General features: G+C 42.7%; 1 protein-coding gene across 1 annotated transcript in view; it reads right to left on the reverse strand.

The window, feature by feature from the left end:
- POLR2B (RNA polymerase II subunit B) overlaps positions 1-24,670 on the reverse strand; it is a 575,272-nt gene that overhangs the window by 536,917 nt on the left and 13,685 nt on the right. The window contains exons 3-4 of the mRNA XM_073594755.1: positions 23,251-23,401; positions 109-221 (exon numbers count right to left, since the gene is read on the reverse strand). Of these exons, the coding sequence (XP_073450856.1) occupies positions 109-221; positions 23,251-23,401 (264 nt within the window). The remainder of the gene's footprint in view (positions 1-108; positions 222-23,250; positions 23,402-24,670) is intronic.

Here is a 24,670-nt window from a genome sequence, read left to right on the forward strand (position 1 = left end):
TTGAGCCATACAAAAAATAAATAAATAAAAAACTACAAACATCTAACTGCTATGTTAATATTTCAGATGCATGACTAAGGCTCTCACGTCAGGAACAAAGTTGCTTACGTTAAATTTCTTAGTCTTGCTTCATTTGGCATCATTGGCGAAGGGGCACCATCTCTTTCCCAGTGTGTCGGTTTAGATAAATATATTTGCTCAAACTTCAAAAGGTATCTTGGCTGTAATGTGATAAACATAAGTTAGCAAAAATATTACTACAGTGACAATACAGCAAGCATATAGGATAGTAAGGGCAGACATAGGCAACATTTAGCACCACATCCCATAAAATTCTGAAGAGAGAAGGAGAGGGGGGGAAAGGGGTTAGAAACCCCCAGGACTTTTAAGGTGCTCGTATACTACAGTAGAACAACATGTATGACTTTAGCCATAAAAAGTAATTTTTATTTTACATATTTAAAACAGGTATATGAACAGAGCAATTTATCACTTAAAAACAATATTTGGATATCAAAGACGCCACAATGACTGATGGACAAATGATCGAAAAAATACCACTAGACTATGCAGCCATTCTACATGTTTTGCTCACTTCGGAGCTTCCTCAGGAGTTTTGGCAATATAATAAGATAAGGTGTACTGTAGATAATAGAAGAAAAGAACAAAACAAAAATAAAATATACTGTTGTAATTAATACATTTATTGGAGAGACAACGCAGGGAGGAGATACGGGAATACATTAAGGATGCATCAATGCCTAAATTATCTAATACAATCATAGAAGATATAGAACGTCCAATTACGGTGGAAGAGTTGAGTGGGGTGATAACAGCCTTGTCATCGGGTAAGAGCCCAGGGCCGGATGGCCTGACGAATATATATTATAAAAAATTCCTCTCAGTTTTAGTAGTGCCATTGTGCAATTACTTTAATTCAACTAATGGAACCAACCCATTACCTCCAGAAGCATTATTGGCTTACATAACGATAATTCCGAAAGAGAGGAAAGATCCCCAACTTTGTGCAAACTACAGGCCTATCTCTTTACTCAACTCCGACACTAAACTCCTGGCGAAGATCTTAGCCCTCAGGCTTCAAGAACATGTGGGTGAATTAGTTCACCCAGATCAGACAGGGTTTATGAAGGGACGCGAAGCGAGGAATAATACTATCCGAGCACTTCAAGTCCTTCATTGGATGCAACATGGCCCGGATAGGGTCCCAAGGATCATACTGTCAATGGATGTTGAAAAGGCATTTGACAGGGTAAACTGGGGCTTTATGATTGAAGTGCTGAAGGGGGCGGGTTTGGGCGAAGGTATGTTGGGATGGATAGGGTCCTTGTACATGGACCCAAGAGCAAGGGTTAAAGTGAATGGTACACTATCGGATTTATTTAACATACGAAAACGGAACGAGGCAGGGGTGCCCATTATCCCCATTAATATTTGCTATAGTACTGGAACCCCTCCTTTGCAAGATTAGAAGAAATAGAGAGATACTAGGGACGTGTATTGGACCAGACGAACACAAAGTATCAGCATATGCAGACAATCTCCTTTTTTTATCTCTCCGCCCCGCAGACATCCTTGCCAGCACTTATGTCGGAAGTAAATAGATTTGGTATTATATCCAATTTTAAAATCAATTTTGAAAAATCTATTCTCCTACCAAGTCATGTCCCCCCAATATTGGCAAGATCATTACAACATCTATATCCATTTATCTGGAACAAAAATTCCCTGGTGTATCTAGGGGTACATATTAGTGCAGACCAGAAATTGCTATATGACCTAAATTATGGCTCCCTATTGACAGGGATAATAGGAGACCTGAAGAAGTGGAAAGGCAAATACCTGACATGGTTTGGGAGAGTAAGTGCGATAAAAATGAATATATTACCCAAAATAATTTATATACTGCATACGGTACCGATTAGGTTACCAAAGACACTTTTCAGACAAATAAGAAAGTCATTTGTGGCTTTCGTATGGAATGATAGAAGACCATGGCTGGCGTATGATACCCTACGAAAGTGTAAAGCAGAAGGGGGAATGGGACTACCAGATATTACAGGGCCATGGCGTTAGTTCGGATTCTGAACTGGTGCCATGACTCTCAGAGTAAATTATGGGTCCAACTAGAAAAGACAATGGCAGGGAGAAAATTGGCAGGGGCCCCTTGGATTTGAGGCTCTTCAAGAGGGCTGCCACAGTGGACTTCCCCATTGACACTTAATTCCTTGCTAGTATGGGACAATTTGAATAAGACGGATAAATATGCGCTCCGGGTGTCCCCTCTGGCTCCACTGGAGGGATTCCCGTGGTTCCCTCCGGGGGAGGAGACGGGGACACCACGTGCGGCAGGTTTGCCCTACGTGGAGTCTTGTTAACCCTGACGGACTTGTTATCAAACTTTGGGAATATACCTTTAGCGGAATGGAAACATCAAATGGCGAGTTTTTTTAATAAAATTAAACCATCAATAAGACCCCTGAATTCACTCTCTATGTTTGAAAAACAGTGTGTACAACTGTCGGATGCTAGACATTTGCTGTCACAAATGTACAGAGTGATTCTTAGTGGGCAAGAAGCGACGGTCCCCTATTTTGTAAGAGAATGGGAAAGGGAGATGGACCCGACACTGACAAACCCACAAATTAAAAAGATGATCGAACTAACCCATTCCACATCCATAAGCTCAAGGGTACAGGAAATGGCCTATAAATTCTTAACAAGGTGGTACAGGACCCCAGTTAAATTATCACAGATGTACCCAATGGCAGATGATCGCTGTTGGAGAGGCTGTGGGCAGAAAGGAACATTTCTCCATCTGTGGTGGACATGTCCCATGATTAAATCTTTTTGGCATTCAGTGGTCCCATGGATTGAGAAATTGCCCCCTAGACCCCTGGAATTTACACCCCTACACTACTTGTTACATGGGACACAAGGGTCTATTAAAGCATATAGGAAGAGCATCTCCACACACTTATTAAATGCAAGCGAAACTAGTTATACCTAAGTATTGGAAGCAGACGCATTACCCTACTCTAACAGATTGGAGGAACAAAGTTAACTCAATAATGGATACTGAAAGATGGGTCCATATAGTGAAGGACCAACAAGGGAAATTTGAAAAAACATGGGCAGGGTGGTTGCCCATGTTTTTTCAAATTTCCCTTGTTGGTCCTTCACTATATGGACCCATCTTTCAGGGAGGGGGCTCCCTTGGGTAGGGAGATTAAGGATGGTACAATCCCCAAGGTTTATGTAACTCAAGAGATTGAAATAGAAGTGAATTAAATAAGTTGTGTTTTGATCCTAGCCAATTAGGAAAGGGGGGAATTGCTCCTCTCTCTCTCTGTGCTTGCGGTCCTCATGCACCCCGGTTCTCGCCTTCTCCCCCCCCCGTTTTGGCGGTGGGAGAGAGGGGGAAGAAATTTTTTTTTTTTTTTTTTTTTTTTTTTTTCACTCCATTTAGGTTTGGTGAAGGGAGAAGTGGGGTTGATAAGGGAATTTGGTTTCCACGGGGGGGAGGGAGGGGTGTGTTAATATCACATACAATTTTGTCACAGAGTTAACGAATTATTATTAATTTTTACCTATTTAATTTTTGAAGGAGTTTAAGTGTTTTTTTATGGGCACGGCACTTTCACCGAGCACACACACAATTTAAATTGCTCAGCGGGCCTCAGACACAAATAAGGAGAAGGTAAGGGGAAGGGAAGAAAAAAAAGGAAAAGGAAAAAAAAAAAAAAAAAAAAAAAAAGGACATTTTTTTTTCCTCTCTCTCCCTTCGGTGGGTGGGGGGACGGAGCGAGAGGGGGGCAACCCCACGGCAAGAAAGGGAGGACATCTGAAGAGTTTGCTCAGTGGGAAAGGGGCGGGGGGGGGGGAGGCAGCTGAGGAGTTTTTTTCCCCTGCCTATCGTGTTTAATTTTTTCTTTGCTTTTCTTTTTTAAGGTGAAGGGCTATTTTTGTTAATTAGAGGAGTGGATGTATTGTACTTGTTCAGCTTTTGTAGATAGACTTGCTGAATGTTAATTGTATAAATGGAGAATTGTATTTATAAAATGGAAAATAAAAATTTTGATTACAAAAAAAAAAAAAAAAAAAAAAAAATACATTTCACAGATATTATATGTATGGATAAGTAAATCATACAGCTCAAAAGGCATCCAAAAGTATTCCTTGATCAAATAGAACAGCAATAATAATAAAAAAAAGAGTTATATTTATATTCTTACCAGGCTGCCTCATATATGAGACAAAATCAAATTCAATAATCGAACCCAATAATTGGCGTCAATGGTATAGGATAATTCAACTGCGTCTCTCTCACAAAAAAAAAAAAAAATGAATGAAATAAATAAGTAATGGGAAGGTTTAATTTAAGGATTAATGAGTTTAGGAGGGCAGCTATACTGATCATTATGGTGGAGAGTGAAAAATACCTTTAGTAGAATCAAAAAAAAAAAAAAAAATCTTTGTACAAGAGGCACAACCACCTCAGACAATTAATGAAACGATGTATTGATCAGAATCCACTAGGGGGCCCTACTTCATCAGCTGAGAGTCATGCATATCAAGTTCAGACAGTGAAGTTTAAAGTCGTTCCTAAGAGACCAAAAAACAGCAAAAAAGACACTAATCAACCAAGCAGCTCTAAACACAGCCTATGTATAGGCTGAACAAGACTGTGCAGGGATGCTTATCAATTGTGAAAATCGAGCAGACAGAGGTTGGGGGAGAGACATAAAATCTCCCCTGTGATGAAGAGCCTGCAGCAGTGTACCGGTATACATGCCGCTCTCTTATACCCCTCCATCAACGGCGGCGTTTGGCGTCACCGCCGTGATGCGGACGAGTAGCGAGGGAGCAGCAAAGGAGTGGAAAGGGGAGGAGTAGCGGCATCGAGGGGCATGGCGTTGAAAACGTCAGCGGCTGCCGATGCGCATGCGTCAACAATGCAGGTGCGCACAATGTGTCTGAACGACACATGAAGCTGCAAATGCCATCTTGGAAAGGGGATAATGTATAGCAGTTGATTTAGGACCATATACTATATAGTCCAGGAGGGCATATTTGTGAAACATTGTCCAGTAGGTAAGGGATAAATTATCACCGTTCAAGAACAATCCCAAGGCTAACACCTATAGAGGCACACGGGGGAGGGCTATTGATTATTCGACCGCCCCATGAGTGCCCCCGGCGTCCGTGTGGACCAAAGTTAAACAGATCGGGACACTGCAGAGTGAGAGAGACTGAGTTTGGTAATTCATACTTCGTTTTTTTGAAAGACTTGTATGTATAGATTTTGAAAAATGGGGGGAGGCAGTCTGTGAAGGATACAGTATCCAATACATGGGAAAAATACATACAGGCAAATGCAGTACGAATAGAATACAGCAAAAAATAAAAAAAAATATATATATATATATATATATATATATATATATATATATATATATATATATATATATATATATATATATATATATATATATATATATATATAATAAAATGAATAGAAAAATGAATGAATCCTAAATAAAAACCAGAATGAAAATTGGATTTAGAAAGTTTTTGCGAAAATTTATTTTATAAAAATGGTTTAAAGCTGAAAGCGTCATTTTAACCTGGATATTTTAGAGCTGATAGCTCATGTATCCAGCATGCCTCCTTCCTTTTGAAGGAGCACCTTGTCAAAGTTCCCCCCTCTGTCGCCAGGGAGGAGGGTGTGCTCAAGGGCAAAAAAGTGCATGTAGCTGCTATCAAAATTATGTTGTAAACCAATGTGTCGACCTATAGGGGTTTCCATGCGTTTTTTTGTACCAATGAGACATGGTCTCTTATTCGGCAGAAGAAAGGTCGCTTGGTTTTTCCGATATAGCATATTGATCATTTACTTCAAATTTAAAACATACATGCTTTACAAAAAGCGATAGGCAATGCATATAAAAAAAAAAATAAAAAAAAAGGAGATTACTCAATTTGATTAAAAGGGAATTTATAGAGGTTATATTAATATTTTCTTTCCACTAACCCATTGTGCTCTAGGAACATATCATGTTAAAGTAGTATCACCTTTTCTTTTTATTCTCTAACACCCTAGAGAATAAAATGGCGGTCGTTGCAATATTTTGTCACACTATTTGCGCAGCGGTCTTACAAGCGCACTTTTCTTGGAAAAAAATACACTTTGACTTAAATAAGGACAACAGTAAAGTTAGCCCAATTTTTTTTTTTTTTTATATTGTGAAAGATATTGTTACGCCAAGTAAATCGATACCCCAACATGTCACACTTCAAAATTGCGCCCGCTCGTGGAATGGCGACAAACTTTTACCCTTAAAAATCTCCATAGGCGAGGTTTAAAAAAATTTTACAGGTTGTATGTTTTGAGTTAGAGGAGGTCTGGGGCTAGAATTATTGCTCTCGCTCTAACGATCCCGGCAATACCTCACATGTGTGGTTTGAACACAGTTTTCATATGCGGGAGCTACTCACGTATGCTTTCGCTTCTGCACGCGAGCTCGGCGGGACGGGGCATTTAAAAAAAAATTTTTTTTTTTAATTTATTTTACCATTTTTTAATGGTTCTTTTCTAGAGGGGGGTATCCGCGAATCCGCCCCAGAGACCACTTTTATCTGAAAGCGGACAGCCGGCCGAAGAGGATACCGGGGTTATGGCAGCTAGCTGCTGCCATAACAACGATATTCCTCTTCAAAGTTAGTACGTATATCGGCGTGCAGCGGTCCGTAAGTGGTTAAAAATATGTGGTTAAGGATATAACTATAAATATATTATATACAGTAAATATAACTACAAAATTACTGATTCATAAGAAAAATAAAATGTATGAAAGAAAAAAAAAAAAAAAAAAAACACTTTTTGTAAATAACTAGTAGGAAGGCTGGCGGCAAGGCCAGCCTGAATTTGTAGAAGGAGGCTCGCCCTATAAATAACTGCCCCTATTCCTCCCCTTTCCGTCCGAGTTTCTCTTCCCGTTACTCACGTGTACAGCGTAATTTCCGGCATGACCTTTCTGACGTCACTTCCGTGCTTGTCTGGTCAGGGAAGACGTGCGGCTGCAGGCTCCGCTCTACTCCGCACTCACATGCGGGATACTGGTTTCTGTCGAGGGGTCTACGGGAGGGGTAGGGGGCCGCCCCATCTGGACTATCTCGGGTATCAACTGGTCCCGGGCATCGCCTGGCTGGAAAGCTCCCCGCTGGGGGATGGCAGTCCCAGGCTCCTCTCCTCCGGTGGCAGCACTATTATTCCCGGCTGGGATGGTGAGGCTCCCCTCTCCCGATCATTGGGGCATGCGACTCCTCTATGCAGCCTGATCCAGGGTCCGCTACTCTCCCCTAGGTATTTCTTTGCTGTCAGGGAAGCTGAAGATATATCCCTCGAAATACAACCTGGCATGTTACAGGGCCTTTACATTGGGATTTTATTTGATTACTTCTGCTTGCCATTTATGGAATGACTTGATTATGGAGAAGCTGTGAGGCCCCCCCAATGGGTTGTCTTGACCCTACTATGTCACATAAAAACACAGAAAAGAGATGGGGTGGGTTCTACTGGTTGCCAGGCAGCCTTCAAAAGGTTGCTGGAATGGCTGTGCGGTTTTTAATGTAGTAAAAAAAAAAATTAAAAATAAAAGCCACTCAAAAACCTTTTAGATGTCTGCTGTACATGGCGTTGCACAGGTTTAAACCTGGTATTGGCTAAAACATCGACGGATCACCTGCCGTAAAGAAGGACTGAATGATGGGAACCAATGCAGCTGCCACATCTAAGGGCAGGCAATATATATTATGCAGCTTTCTTTCATTTCAACCATGGGATATTGCTAATTTGCACAGCAAGTGTTGATGCGCAAGTCCACGGGCTGGGTCTCAGCCCTCCTGAGCTCCCCGATGGTGGGCCCCAGCCCTCCTGAGCTCCCCGATGGTGGGCCCCAGCCCTCCTGAGCTCCCCGATGGTGGGCCCCAGCCCTCCTGAACTCCCCGATGGTGGGCCCCAGCCCTCCTGAACTCCCCGATGGTGGGCCCCAGCCCTCCTGAGCTCCCCGATGGTGGGTCTCCACCCTCCTGAGCTCCCCGATGGTGGGTCTCCACCCTCCTGAGCTCCTCAATGGTGGGTCTCCTTCCTGAGCACCAGGGGCTTGGTCCCCTCTCTTCTGGGCTTCACTGGCTTGGTTGCTCCCTCCTGAGCTCCACGTGATTATTACATTCATCCTCCCCTCTTTATTTTTCCAGTCATTATGATAAATGTTTTCCTACAGGAAAGGGTTCTTATACAGGATGATCTGTGAGATTTCCACACGCTTAGTGCTGCACTACGTTCACTTCATCATTTGCCAAGGTCACCATGAAAAAAAAATTAAAAATACCCATGTTAGAGCAAGATATGGGTACTTTTGTCATTATTCTGTGGCTTGTGTTGGTCTCATACATGATCCAGGATCATATCTTTACGGTCAGGTCTTATGGCATCACCCCACTGCAAGGTTACCTATAACGTTTATGGTACCTACGGATTGAGATGTTAGTTTCTAATCAATTTGTGCGGTCTGCTCAACCGTTCACATACGGCTTTTCATACGTTAATGCATTTCACTACTCACTTCAGTTGCCTGACACGTCTTCAGGTTTCAGAGGCCCGAGTTTACGTTTATTTGCCCGATATGCCTCAGGTAACTCAGCAATGGTAAATTCGGGGGACTGACACGTTTTCAGTCCTGCACTACGTATATTTCATCATTAACCAGGTCACAATTGAAGGCCATATAAAAAATAAAAAAAGGAAAGAAGGGAACCTTTTTACTTGTTGCTGGGGTAACATATCTTCATTTTCATGGCATGGGTGATGACCAAATCAGGCCTAGGTAGCTAGATTCTGGATAAGTAGGAATAGTATGTATACACATAGAAGCGACCTGATGGTCTCCATTTTCCACTACCTTACTTTATTTTTTATTTTTCTTCCGGTAACCATGTACATAGGTATTGGATTACTGTTGAGTGATACTGTGATCCCTCAACATGGTGGGTTTTTAAGGAAGTTAGTGACTGCTGGGCAGGTCTTGATACTTGCCCAGGGTCTACATACATGGTCTAGGTGGTAGCCTCTGCTGCCTATGTTCCTTTTTCATAGTTCTCATTTCTGCAAGACCACAGGACCCGGGGGTTCATACTTTGCTTCAGTTTTTCAGCCCGTTACAGGTTGGTTTAGAATTGGTCACCAATTTTCATTTCACCACATAGATGGTCAAGGTTATATTTCACTTGTTAGGTCACGGCATCACACCGTTACATTGTTACCTGTCACGTTTATGGGTATTAATGTATTGAGATGATAATTTTTAAGTGGCTTGTGCGGTGGCAAATCTCCTAATTCATTACACATACGTGATACGTTTGACATTTCACAACACTCATATCTTTGCCTGACACGTTTTCAGGTATCCCAGGCCTGAATTTACATTTTTAATTTGCCTGCTACGCCTCAGTTAACTCAGCCTTCATCCATTTCACAAGTCTGACACGTTTTCAGTCCTACACAACACGAATTTCATTAAAACACTTTCACCATATGGATTACACTCATACACTCAACACTCTAAAAAAGAAAAAGGGGGGGGGGGGGGAATTTATCGCTTTTTCTTGAATGAATTATTTGCTCACGATGAACTTTGTTCTCAGTCAAATAGGTCATGTCACAGGCAGCAGATATTGAAGATTTTGCTTCCGTCCCTCCTTTTCCGGCCAGGGGTTCAGTACATGGCAGCACGCCCTCCCTGAGATCCTGGACCAACCCCAGACTCATGGCTGGACTACAGCGCAGGGGTATCTCGTACCCGGCTTCGGCTCGCAAAGCTAAATTTTTCTGACTTTATTCCCAGTGCGTCAGCCTCCAATCCTGAGCAAATCACCCTTCGTTCAGTTGGGTTATCCCTCTCGCAATTTACTCCACCCTGAGCTTATTGGCAACCTCCTGTCAGGAGCTACAAGCCAGGGTCGCGAAGTTGGAAAGCCATCCATGCCCGGCCCTGAAGGCACTCGCCATTCCCGACACATCAGCGGTTTCCAGGTCCCCCTTGGTTGGACCTTTAGCCTCAGGTAATGACGCAAGTTCTCTTTCTGTTACTCCAGCTCATTTCATTCCAGCAAATTTTAAGTAGATATTCTAGATGGTAAAGACATGAATTTAGCTTCCCTTTTGCCCATGATATAGCTGACAATCATATGTTTGTGGTGAGGTCTTCAGAGTGACAAGACCAGGGACCATAGGCTTAACCTCCTTTCCGGATTTAGTCCTTGCCTTGGAGTCTTCAGGGATGTTATTTGCTTTGCTTTGTGAGTGCTAGACAAACCCCCGCTGATCTGCAGAAGCTTATGGCAGTTTTTCTGCACTCAACATCCCACTGGCAAGTAAGGAAATTGAAGGCCTGGATACTACACTCACTTTCACCATGTTAAGACACTTGGTCCATGCAGGCTAGTCTGCCTGCGGATAAGTTAGCAAGAATCAGACCATATCCTTGGGTTACAATCTCCCGAGTCTGTTCCAGGAAGGAATTGCAATTACTGCTAAGCATGCAACTTTGACATGAGGATAATTTCCCAAGGCAGGTTTTTTATTTCTCGTTTGTTGGCACTGTTACCCTTAGCCCCCGACTCCGATTCTCGAGTCAAACAAAATTAAGCGGCTTTTCCCGATTTACACTTTTGGGATGAGTTTATCCAGCACTGGAACAGCATCACCATGCTAAAACTAATCCCTGCAGTTGCGTTGTTGTCTCCTCAGGTCATTACTGATGCTCCAGCCACCAAAGGCTATGCAGCAATTTTTTGGCACTCACTGGTTAGCAAGACCATGGCTGGACGAATGTCTGGCAATTCCCAGGTTTGCACAAACGTCAGCTTTGTTTGAGATTACCCCATAGGGTCTGCAGTGCAGGTGTGGGGCCGCTTATGGACAGATAACACAAAGTTTCATCAGACAGCCAGGCTACCTCCGAGATCTTCGACAAGGTAGGTCCAGTTCATTACTCATAATGGCTACCGTACGCAGGCTCTTTTGGCTGTCTCTCCAGTTCAAATTCCAGCTGCACTGTTGGTTCATTAATACAAAATATATCTGTGGATGCTCTTTATCCCGTATTTAATGATCCATTGTTTTCCAGCAGGTCCCAGACGCCTGTGCCATCACGTCTCCGCACTTCTCACTTCTAACAATGTAGTTTAGATACTCACTGGGCTATTACGATACGGTTGGTCGACAGATCATTATGTGCCAATACGGGGAAGGCTTATAACACGGCCTGGAATACATTCCAGACTTTTCAAGCACAGTACCCTAGGCCTGATTGTTACAACATTCAAAACCTTTCTGGCTTTGTGGCCTACTGTCACTCACGGCTTAAACCCTGAAGACATACTTGGCAGGAATCCAACACTTTGCGTCCTTACGGCATTTCGATAGGCTATCTATATTCTCGGCACATTCCATTAAGGCCATTTCTTAAGGGTAACCAGATGGGTAATCCCCCTACCATGGCCCTCACCACAGCGCTCTGGTCAAACATTACTGCACCCTTTTGATGAACTTGGGGTTGGACTCTGAGTCATACTCAGGTCGTTTTTTCAGGATAGGGGCTGCTTCAGCAGTCTCTCGCCAGGGGGTTTCCAGTCACATTATCAAGAGGTTTGGTAGGTGGAAGTCATCATGATACTCCAGGTATATTCCAGATCCACACATTGACATGTCTCATGCATTTGCACACTTTGGCTGATTAATCTGTGCAGTTGTTTCAAATAAACCTCCTTTTCATGCCCATGCTACTGTCTTTATTTTTGCCCCCTTTTAGGCATACTGATCACGGCACACCCAGGTCACTTTCCCACGTTCCTCCATTACATTTCCTTGATTATCTTCAAGAGACTCCGAGTACAAGTGGGAAGGCTGGCCGCAGGCCAGCCTGAATTTGTAGGAGGCTCGCCCTATAAATATCTGCCCCTATTCCTCCCCTTTCCATCTGCGTTTCTCTTCCCGTTATCCCACCCATTTCCTTTATTTTACTTCTTTATTTCCAATTACTTCTTGGGTATGCCCCCTTTTATGCATACTGACCATGGCACACCCCAGGTCACTCTCCCACGTTCCTCCATTACATTTCCTTGATTATCTTCAAGAGACTCAGAGTACAAATATGCTTTGTACCAAACAAGCAGCAGAATAAAATGTATGTTTTCTTCACATTAAAAATGGTACTTGTGTTCAAAATATAACTGATCAAAACTTGAAAAAATATATTTTTTCTAATTTTTACTTTCCCCTTAAAATGCAAATAAATTAAAAAAAAAAAAATTATCAGAGGACTTTAGGGTCACGAGAAAGCCCCGTTAGTCTCCCAAAAAAACAATAGATGTAGCAATTCTTTAATGTAAGTAATTACAAAGTTATAGACTCATGAACAGACACGTAGCAGAAATGTGAAATATGGACTGGTCCATAGGGGGTAAACAGGTGTGAGCCGAAGTGGATATACACCTATATTGAGCTCTTTGAAGCCAAGGATTGCATTATGCACTATGATCTCAGCCAGGGATAGATGCATCCAGCTCCTTCATAGGGTGTACTACATCCAAACGCTTAGCGGCTATTTACCGTCTGAATCCTCAGAATGCCCAAGATGCCAAACTTCAGGGGCCTCCTTCCTTCATATGGTGTGGTCGTGTGCGCCTCTGCATTGATTCTGGATGCAGGTGGTGTCTGATGTCAACTCGGTGTGTGACTTGGCTCTCAGACTGGACCCCACAATTCTGTTATTGAATGTCTGTTGATTGTCATATGTGTAGGTATATTAAGCTCTTTGTTACCTCATTTCATGCACATAGGGAGATACTCTTATGCTTGAAATCCTCACAGCCCCCATCAGTTACTTCCAGGCAGGCAGCTGCGAACAACCTCTGTACAAACTTACCTACTTGAATCGCCGGTGCCCCAAAAAGTTTTATAACGCTTGGTTGGTCTGGATTGATTCTTGGGGCACAAGGTTGGTTTAATGATTGTGTTCTATTGCTACTGTCATTATTGTGTATTATACATTTATTCCTAACCATCTCTCACGGTTGATTTTGGTGCTTCTGTGTACTTGCCTTTTGCCTCCTCCTCATCTCCCCCCCCCCCCCACCTTTCCTTAATGAATCCACCCATTCCTTTCCTGTAGCTCATATTTTATTTTCTCTGTTGAGTAAATATGGTATTATCCTTTGCATTCCCTCACCAGTGCACGTCAGATGCAGCGATCTTCCTAGTGCACGTCAGATGCAGCGATTTCCCTAGCGCACGGAGCTGGATTTGAATGTCCCGCCTCCTGTGATCATGTCACACTGATTCAATGTCTGGCCATTGGATCAGTGTGCCGTCTATCACAGGAGACGGGAACTTGTTACTGCTGCCGCCAAGACAATTCAGCTCCATGACACATGGAGATCGCCGCTCTGCATGACAAGCAGAGGGAGGAAGGAGAGGACTGGGGCACGCCAGGATGACAGCCACCCTGGGCGGCACCCGGAGCAGACCCCGCCCCTTTTCTGCACTCGTCTTGGAATTTTTTTTCTTTCAGCCAATTTTCAGTGGCCGAAATTTCGGTGCACCACTAAATACAGACAGACACACGCACACACAGTATCTCACAAAAGCGAGTACACCCCTCACATTTTTGTAAATATATTTTATTATATCTTTTAATGCAACACTGAAGAAATTACACTTTGCTACAATTTAAAGCAGTGAGTGTACAGTTTGTATAACAGTGTAAATTTGCTGTCCCCTCAAATTACCTCCACAGCCATTAATGCCTAAACCGCTGGCAACAAAAGCGAGTACATCCCTAAGTGAAAAAGTCCAAATTGGGCCCAATTAGCCATTTTCCCTCCCCGCTGTCATGTGATTCATTAGTGTTACAAGGTCTCTGGTGTTATCGCTCTCACTCTCTCATACTGGTCACTGGAAGTTCAACATGGCACCTCATGGCAAAGAACTGAGGATCTGAAAAAAAAAAAAAAGAAATGTTGCTCTACATAAAGATGGCCTAGGCCATAAGAAGATTGCCAAGGCCCTGAAACTGAGCTGCAGGATGGTGGCGAAGACCATACAGCGGTTTAACAGGACAGGTTCCACTCAGAACAGACCTCGCCATGGTCGACCAAAGAAATGGAGTGCACGTGCTCAGTGTCATATCCAGAGGTAGTGTGTATATATATATATATACACATATACATACACACACACACACACATACATATATAGCAAAGTGTCATTTCTTCAGTGCTGTCACATGAAAAGATATAATAAAATATTTACACAAATGTAAGGGGTGTACTCACTTGTGAAAATAATAAAATTACATATATAGTGTGACAGCAGGCAGGTTGCATCCAGGATGGAAAATATGTATGCCTTAGATTCAGGCTTTATGCCGACTTATGCCACTAGGGGGAGTACTGGGAACCCTGCCTGCAAGGGAAGAGTTAATGAGCCCAGCTCAAGTAAGTGGGCTCATTAAGACCTATATTTAAAAAAAAAAAAAAAAAAAAAAAAAAAAAACAAACCTGCATCCTTAGGCCTCTTTCACACGAGGGATCCGTATGTCCGTTTTTCATCCTTCCGTTTTCGGATGAAAAAAAGGACACATAGATGTATCCCTATGGAGCGTCGGATGTCAGCGGTGACATGTCCGCTGACATCCGACCTGCTCCGATCCGAAAAGTGTAACGGAGGAAAAACCTACTTTTCCATCCGTTTTCGGATCGGATGACGACGGACACTACGGTCCGTCATCATCCGATCCCCCATAGGGGAGAGCGGCGCTCTGACAGGTCCGTAGCTGCACAGTGTGCAGCGATGGACCTGTCATCTTTCTGCTCAGTGGGGATCGGCGGAGCGATCCCCACTGAGCAAGCGGGTGTTCACGGGGCGGATCATCACTGATCCACTCCGTGTGAAAGAGCCCTTAGGGAGATGCTCCACCCTGGAACCAGTTCTGTGTTTGTGTAGACTGGGCAGTATGGTATCTGTCCTGTGCGGTGAGTTAACGCCTGTGTGGCAAACTTCTAAAACAGGGAGACAGGGACTGGGGCAGCACAAGGCTGCACCTAGCTGTTAGATAGGGAATCTACATGTGTAGTAAGTAGGGCTGAAACAACTAATCGATTAATCGACAACTAATCGATTAATCGACAACTAATCGATTATGAAATTAATCGATTACCATTTTCATTATTGATTAATCGGCCAGTAACATAATGTGGTTAAAAAAACAAAAACAAAACTAAGATGAGCCCTTTATAGTACAAAAAGAGCAAATAATCGCTACTGTAACTATTTCTTTCACAGTTCTACAGTTAAAAAAAAAAAAAAAAAAAAAAAAAAGAACCCCTTACAATAGTGATTATTTGCTTTTTTTGTACTATAAAGGGCTAATATTCGTTTTTTAAACCCCATTACATTACTAAACGTCTTACACCTGGTTCACATCTATGTTTTTTGGTGCTTTTTGCAGAAACGGACTACAGTTCATTTACATGGTTTCCTATGGGACACATTCACATCTATGCTTTTTCAGCCGCTGCGTATTTGGAAAGTGTCAGTGACTTTTTTTTTAACGCAAAACAGTGCTTTTTTGAGTTTAATATACTTCAATGGAGAAGCTGCAGAAAAGCATGTAATGCGTTTTTGCAGCAATTTGTGTTTTTTAATCTGCCCAACAACAAATTGGCCAAAAAAAATGCAAATCGCCGCAAAATCACGTGCGCAAAAATCAAAACACACAGCAAAGAGCACTGCAGAAACAGATCAAAAGCAAACTGCGTAGGTGTGCACCGAGCCTTATGCTGGCCACAAGGATCAATTTTCAGTTCAGAATATTCAGACGAAAAATCTTTGTACATTCGATGAATGAAAGAATGTTGTTTGAAATTTTCACTTGTTTTTAAAATAATTGTAATTTCTGAACGAAAACCACATACCAGTGTACCAGATAATTCCTTTCACCAAGAAGTTTATTATTTCCAAATTTTCCCATTACTGTGGTTGAAAATGAACGTCGATTTGACCCCACTAACGATTAGAAAATCGAACGAACGTTCTTTTATCTCCTCTTATAGTATATACAGTATATCTATTCTGTCTGTTATTCTCAGAGTAGATTAGAGATTTTGCTCTCTAACCATATAGTTGGCTATTTTTATTTACCACTGCATAGAGATATTTAAGAATAAATTGCCTTTTTTGAAAACTTTACATATTAACTAAATTATACACCACACTTTTTTCTTTTAAGGTTATTAACCGATTAATCAAAACAATAAATCGGCCAACTAATCAATTATGAAAATAATCGTTAGTTGCAGCCCTAGTAGTAAGCGGTCAAGCTGACCAGGATTTCTTTTTGTTTTGCTGTTATATTTTTCACTGCATATATAGTATAAATAAACAGCACCTTTGTTTTTTTTCACCTATAACGCTGTGCCCGATTTTGTGAGGTGAACCCATCCAGGGGGTCACACCCGCTGCCGAGTTAACCCCCTCACTATAATAATATATATGGAAAAATTACAAAGCAGGCACAATCTTTCCAGACGAAATCATGGCAATAGATGCCTGTACAAAACAGATATGAATGGATTACGTTTCGGGCTAGTATGCTTACGCCCTTCCTAAGATCCGTCAAAGCATATGCTTTGACGGATCTTAGGAAGGGCGTAAGCATACTAGCCCGAAACGTAATCCATTCATATCTGTTTTGTACAGGCATCTATTGCCATGATTTCGTCTGGAAAGATTGTGCCTGCTTTGTAATTTTTCCACATGACTATGTAAATAAAACAACCGAAAGTTTTTAAGTACAGAAACCCTTTGGACTTTTTCTTTATATATAAGTTCGGTGGGAGGACCTGATTGCTGGCACTGAATCGTAAGCTGGGTGCGGTTCTCCTCTACGATTGAAAATATATATATCTCTATATCTATATCTATATTATTACACACAGGATATATATAGCGCCAACAGTTTACGTAGCGCTTTACAACTTGAGGGTAGACAGAACAAATGCAATACACTTTGATACAGTAGGAATCAGAGGGCCCTGCTCCTTAGAGCTTACAATCAAAGAGGGAAGATCAAGAGATACAAGAGGTAATAACTGTGTGTGATGTGCTGATTGAGAAGATAAATGTACGGTTGTACAGTTGTTAGTTGGGGGCCAGATAGGCTTCTCTAAAGAGATGAGTTTTCAGGGATCGTCTGAAAGTGGATAAAGTAGGAGAAAATCGGACAAATTGGGGTAGAGCATTCCAGAGGATGGGAGAGGCTCTGGAGAAGTCCTGAAGGCGAGCATGGGATGAGGTGACAAGGGAGTTTGAGAGCCGGAAGTCTTGGGAGGAGTGAAGAGAACGATTAGGTTGGTATTTTGAGACTAGGTTAGAGATGGAGCTGGGGGCCAGGTTGTGGATGGCTTTGTAAGTTATAGTTAGTATCTTGAATATAATTCGGTGCCTGAGTGGCAGCCAATGGAGGGATTGGCAGAGGGGTATAGCAGACGCTGAGCGGTTTGTGAGGTGGATGAGCCTGGCAGCAGCGTTCATGATGGACTGAAGTGGGGATAGCTTATTTAGAGGTAAGCCAATGAGGAGGGAGTTTCAGTAGTCGAGGCGGGAGATGACCAGGGAGTGGATTAGAAGTTTTGTGGCGACATTGGTTAGGAAGGCGCGTATCTTGGAGATGTTGCCGAGATTGAGGCGGCAAATTTTGGATAGCGATAGAATGTGGGGTTGAAAGGTTAGTTCAGAGTCCAGGATTACACCTAGGACCCTGGCGTGGGGAGATGGGTTGATAGTTGAGCCGTTGATATTGACAGAGAAATCAGGGGAAGTGGCACCTGAGGGAGGAAATATCATGAGCTCGGTTTTGGATAAGTTGAGTTTGAGGAAGTGATGCGACATCCAGGCTGATATGTCTGCTAGTAAGTTGGTAATGCGTGAGGAGACAGATGGAGAGAGCTGGGGGCTGGAGAGATAGATTTGGGTGTCATCAGCGTAGAGATATTTAAAGCCGTGGGAGGCAATCAACTGACCCAGGGAGGTGGTGTAGATTGAGAAAAGGAGAGGTCCAAGAACAGAACTTTGGGGGACCCCAACGGAGAAAGGAAGAGGAAAGGAGGAAGTAGAGTTGTAAGTTACACTGAAAGTGCGGTGGGATAGGTAGGATGAGAACCAGCGAAGAGTACAGTCACGGAGACCAAAGGAGTGGCGTTTATTGAGGAGGAGGGGGTGGTCCACTGTGTCAAAGGCAGCAGAGAGATCCAGGAAAAGTAGTGCAGAATAGTTTCCACTGGTTTAAGCCGTTAGTAGGTCATTTGAGAGTTTAAGGAGAGCAGTTTCCGTGGAGTGTTGAGGGCGAAATCCGGACTGAAGGGGATCAAGAAATGTATTCATGGTCAGATGGTTGCTTAGTCGGTTGTAGATCAGTCTTTCAAGAAGTTTGGAGGAGAAGGCGAGTAAGGAGATGGGACGTAGGTTGTTGAGATTGGTGGGGTCCAGTGAGGGCTTTTTAAGTATGGGGGTGACTAGCGCATGTTTTAGACAGTTTGGGAAGATGCCACAAGAGAGGAAGAGGTTGAAAATGTGAGGTAGAAAAGTGTAGAATCGAGTCAGAGGGTGAGCATAGCATTTGCAAGGGAGCGGGATCCAGGGGGCAGGTGGTTAGATGAGTGTTAGATAAACGTTTAGCAACCTCAGTAATAGTAGCAGGGTTGAATGAGGGAAGTAATGATTGTATCTGTGGACATGGGGTGTTGCATGGGGGAGGCTTTTGCGCATTGGCGATCTCCTCATGAATTGTATCAATCTTAGTTTTGAAGTGATTGGCGATCTCCTGGGCAGTGAGTGAGTTGGTGGATGGAGGCAGTGGAGGACAGAGTAGAGTGTTGAAGGTAGAGAAGATATGACATGGACTGGATGAGAAGGTGTTAATGAGTGTGATAAAGTAGGTCTGTTTGGCAGTGTGAAGGCAGGAATAGTATTTTAGGAGGGCAGATTTATATTGTGTGAAGTCTTCCTGCATCTTAGTCTTATGCCACAGGCGCTCAAGAGCACGGCTACGTTTTCTGAGACTTCTGTTTGCCAGGATTGTAGCAGTCGGGGCCTAATTCTGCGTGTAGTGAGGGGGGCAAGCTTGTCTAGGGAGGAAGACAGTGAGCTGTTGGTAGATGAAAGTGGCTAGGTTGGGGCAGGACAGAGGTGAGATTTTGTCATAGAGGTGATCAGTAGCAGAGTAGAGAAGGGTTGAGGTGGTGAAGGTTTCTACGTGTAACTGTTAGGCGGTTGGAGGGAGAGGAGGTGGAAGACAGGGAGAGAGCAAAACTAATAAGGTGATGATCAGAGAGTGGAAGAGGATTGTTGGAAAGGTTGCACGGAGTGCACAGATAGGAGAAGACAAGGTCAAGGGTGTTGCCGTTGGAGTGAGTAGGAGCCTGTATCCATTGCTTCAGGTCAAATCGATGAGGTTAGACTGAGAAGTTTAGAAGTAATAGTAGTGTTAATGTTAACAGGGATGTTGAAGTCACCGAGAATAATTGTGGGGATTTCAGAAGAGAGAAAGTAGGGTAGCCAGGCAGAGAAGTCATCAAGGAAGGCTGATACTGGTTCAGGGGGCCGGTAGATGACAGCAATTCTTAGAGAAATGGGAGAGAATAGACGAATGCAATGTGCCTCAAAAGAGGAGAGAGTGTCAGAGGGAGGTGGGTGAAGTACCTGATAGGTGCTGCATGGGGCTAGAAGGATTCCCACTCCACCTCCCTTCCGTCCACTTGGTCTGGGGGAGTGAGTCCAGAGAAGGCCCCCATGGGAGAGGGAAGCAGGAGAAGTAGTATCAGATTCATGAACCCAGGTTTCAGTAATGGCAAGTAGGTTAAAGGAATTTGTGATAAAGAGGTTGTGAAGGACAGTGAGTTTGTTACAGACAGAGCGTGCATTCTAAAGGGCACAGGAAAAAGGGGGGCTGGTTTTGGAAAGAGGAATAGAGACTAAGTTCTGTGGGTTGCAGCTCCTGAGGGATAGAGAAATATATATATAATTTCCTTTGCGGTTTTCTCTTTCTTTATGTCAGGGTGGACTCCACCAATAATCAATAGAAAAACGACGGGACACGTTCTCCAATGCAAATTTGCTTTTCATCTTTGAATAATCTTCATATCAAGACAATAAAGTGCAATGCGCTACTGTACAGTTACGAGCATACCATGCTCTTCATCAGGCTTTGTGCAATGAACTATACAAAACTTCAGATATTTATACCAACAGCACAGGGAGTTACTTAACAGGTGTATCCCATAGCCACTCTAATTTCAATTAACCCATCACAGACTAAATCTAGTGCATTCCATATACCGCTAATGTGCAAATACTACAAATTATATGAAGAGTGTCTTGCTATGAAGATTCAAAGATAAAAAGAATTTTGCATTGGAGAACGTGTCCCGTCCTTTCAGATTATTATATATATATATATTTTGCAGCGGGTAACACACACATAATATGCATGTCATTTACAATTCGGTGCACCTCTAGTAACTGACTAAAAATTAAACTTCCTTTTCAAACTGAAGCTCTGTAGTTTTCTGTAAAATGCAATATGGCTACCTGGAGGTTTTCTGTGTACAGAACGCGCCCCCCCCCCCAGAAGTTAGCACTTAGATTAAAAAAAGTCCGATTTCAAGTATCCCCTGCAACAAGAACGTCACATGCCACATGGACACAGACAAACCCACAGCAATTTCTTCAGTACAAAAAAGGTAGGAATCTGCATCAACAAATCAAACAAAGTTTGTTAAAACATCCATGTGTATTGTCCCAATATCAAATTATTGCAGTGTCAGATGACATCAGGGATTCAAACTTCACCAGTAATGTGCACAAATATCTAAAAGTGCTAGTGTTCTCCTCCAGTGTGCTCTGGACACTCACCTCACAGTCTGACCCCTGTTTTACCAGCGGATCAGAAACAGCAGGTCCCCTTTTAGGGGTAATCAATTGATCGACCCGGCATGCTGCTAGCGTGTTATGCCACTGTATCACTCTCTTCCTCCTTGATGGCTTACCCAGCCTCGAAGCTCCCTCAAGGAAATCGGGTATATATGGGGACAAAAATACGGGATCTAGTGCTCCGTTTCAATAATTTATTGCTCCAGTAAAAACAGCATACAGAATACTCACAAGTGCAGTGCGGGCTATTCGAACAGAACAATCTCCATGTACAAACGAGGAGACGACAGGATGACATCAAATTATTTCCTTGAGGGAGATTTGAGGCTGGGTAAGCCATTAAAAAGAGTTGTAAGGGAAGGTTCATCTTAATGCATTCTATGCATTAGGAGAAAAAAGCCTTCTGTATGTAGCAGCCTCCCCAGCACCCCCCGATTACTTATTTGAGCCCCAACTCTCTCCAGCGAAGTCCACAAGTGTCTTAGCCATCCGGGACTCTTCTCCTGATTGGCCGAGACACAGCAGCGGCGCCATTGACAACAGCGGGAGCCAAAGTCAGTCAGCCAGCCAATCAGAAGAGAAAGGGGGCAGGGCCAGGTCGGAGCTCTGTGTCTGAATTCCTGATGTCATCTGTTGACACTGAAATCATTTGATATTGGGACAACACACATGGACGTTTCTTTTGTCACATTTATTTCATTGATGTGCGATTGTATACTAGTAGTGCAGCACTGTGTTGGTATTATATTTAATGTGAAGTGAATATGTTTTTCAGGAATAGCAGCAACTAGGTTGAAACATTTAATACATTTTGCACATTAATTTGACAAAATAGAGAATCTATCCATCTCGCTCTTTAATAATACAATACATTAAATTTTCACATCACTAGAGGGTTGCGCTGATAAAATATTGGTTTGCTATTAAAAAGTATTTGTTAAAATCCTTCCAATTTACATACTTATAGATAACCCAGAGGGGAAAGGTTTTTTTTTCCTCTCAACAAAAGTGGGAGTTACTCTTTAAGGCTCGGTTCACATACATACGAATTGGATGCGTTTTGAACCGCATCAGATTCTCATGACATGTACACCATTGATTTCCATTGAAGATGCCCGCATACTGTATATGCGGTGCAAATTTTTTAAAAAAGTCCTGTGCACTGAGCACTATGGTGCAGTTCAGGTGCAAAATCCAGACTCATCGAGTTCTATGGCAATGCTTCTGAATCATACATGTGTTCAGGATTCCAGCACGGATTGCCCTCCTACTACAGGAGGTGACACTATCTACCATGTATTGGTCAGCACTGAAAAAAAAAAAAAAAAAATCACAGTTGTGACAAAAATCCGGTCCTGAGCATTGCCAATTGGCATCAGAACCACAATCAAAAAACGCACCTGAACTACCAATTTTTTTTTTTTTTTTTTAATTTGCAGTGAAAAGACTTACATTTCACATCGGACGTGTGTGAGCCAAGCCTAAAAGAGAAGTTTAGCTAAGAGGCTGAGGCAGCTGCCAGTCCAGGCATCTGGGTGGATCCAGACCATATGGTCAAGATCTTTTCAGAGCCTGGGTCAGGGAACTGCAAAATAGCTTTTGGCTTCACTTCTCCTGTAATGCCCTGTACACACACACAATAGGATTTTCCGACAAAAAAAATCCATGTTTTTTTTCCGACGAATGTTGGCTCAAACTTGTCTTGCATACACACGGGCACGCAAATCTTGTTGGAAATTCCGAACGTCAAGAACGCGGTGACGTACAACACGTACGACGAGCCGAGAAAAATTAAGTTCAATAGCCAGTGCGGCTCTTCTGCTTGATTTCGAGCACGCATGGAACTTTGTGCGTCGGAATTGTGTACACACGATCGGAATTTCCGACAACGGATTTTGTTGTCGGAAAATTTGAGAACCAGCTGTCAAATTTTGTGTGACGGAAATTCCGATGGAAAATGTCTGATGGAGCCTACACACGGTCGGAATTTCCGACAAGCTCCCATAGAACATTTTCCGTCGGAAATTCCTATCGTGTGTACGGGGCATAAGAGCAAAGTGCATTTCACGCAGATCAACCTGTATTTTGTTTTGTCCTTTTAGGGTCTTCAATGCTAGTACAGGGATTTAATATAGTTTTTTCTGACAGACTTTGAGAATATAAATTTTGATTCAACTTACTGGCTCTTCTACTTCTCCAGTAGTATGCTGTGCTTCAGCCTGCAAGTCAATAGGTGGCGCATCTTCTACGATTCTCTGCACAGACATCTGAATGAACTCGTCAAAAGAATCAAGCTGCTGACGCACCAAGCCTTTCTCATCAAAGTAAGAACTGGAAAAGAAAATTTACAGGTTTGTAAATGGTATTGGTTTATCAAAGCAAGGTTTAAAAAGTCTTAAAGAACAAAAAAAACTAAAGGCCTATGTGGGGTTTGGGCTTGTGTGATTGGGCAAATGCAGCTTGTATTTGACAATAGTACTCCTACAAAAGGATTCTGAATTAATTGGCAAGCTCCTTTAACCCTTCCACTACCAGAGCCGTTTTTCTATTTATAAAGGTCTAGGAATCAAATTTCAGTACAAAAATACACTAAGGCTCCATTCACACCTGAGCGTTTTGGTAGCTTGAAGGCTGAAGCTACAAAACGCTTGAGGGGGAAAAAATCCATTATTCTCTATGGAGATGGTTCACATCTCCACTCCAAGTCGCCTGAAGCTCAAACAAGTTCTGGATCCTTTTTTGTCGCTTGAATCGGGCAGATTTTGGCATTTTTGGAGCAGGAAGCAGATGACAAAATCTAAAAACAAATATAGCAACAAATGATGAAACAGATGATCATTTTTCCTATTGGCTAATAAAAAAAACGCTAAAGCTCCAAAACGCAGGAAAATGCTGCATGACAACGCGCAAATACGCCCAACAAAACGCGTGACAAATGCCAGAAAAACGCTCAAACATGCTACGCTCAGGTGTGAATGGGGCCTAAAAAGGGGTGTGTCCGGACATGCACGTGAGCAGCACACACAGTTTCCCGAGTGATGGCCATGAAACACCCACATATAGCCCATGCTTTTCATGCCCCCTACTCTAGGGGACTATCTATTCTAATTACCAGGGCCCTATCAGTACAAATTGAGGAGGTAGTGTCTGACCAAGATGGTTGTTATATTATAGTTGTGATTAGGTATCTGGATGCTTTCTATACCTCCTCCATTTGAGATCTCTAGATTGCTTGCCTGCACAAGTAAAATTCTTCAGATAGCCAAGGGGACTATCCTCATTTAATACCACACTGTCTCCCTCACTTGACAAGTTGGGCGGAACAAGGCCCTCGCATTCTGACTTGTAAGATTGTATGGAGAGCTATGACTGGGTGGAAATATGGCAATGGAATCATCCGGATGGCATAGATTTTTCTTTTCACTCTGCCTTTCATAATACTCTATCCAGATTGGACATAGCCTTTATGCAACCTGAGACCCCGAATAGAGTTGTATCTATACAATACTTACCGAAAGCTATCTTTGAACATGCGCCTCTGGTTTTGCAATTACAAGTCTCTGGTCCTGCTGGTTTGCGTACCTGGCGCATGAGCCCTTT

The sequence above is a fragment of the Aquarana catesbeiana genome, linkage group LG01 (genome assembly GCF_042186555.1).
Source record: "Aquarana catesbeiana isolate 2022-GZ linkage group LG01, ASM4218655v1, whole genome shotgun sequence".
In the NCBI taxonomy this organism is placed as follows: domain Eukaryota; kingdom Metazoa; phylum Chordata; class Amphibia; order Anura; family Ranidae; genus Aquarana; species Aquarana catesbeiana.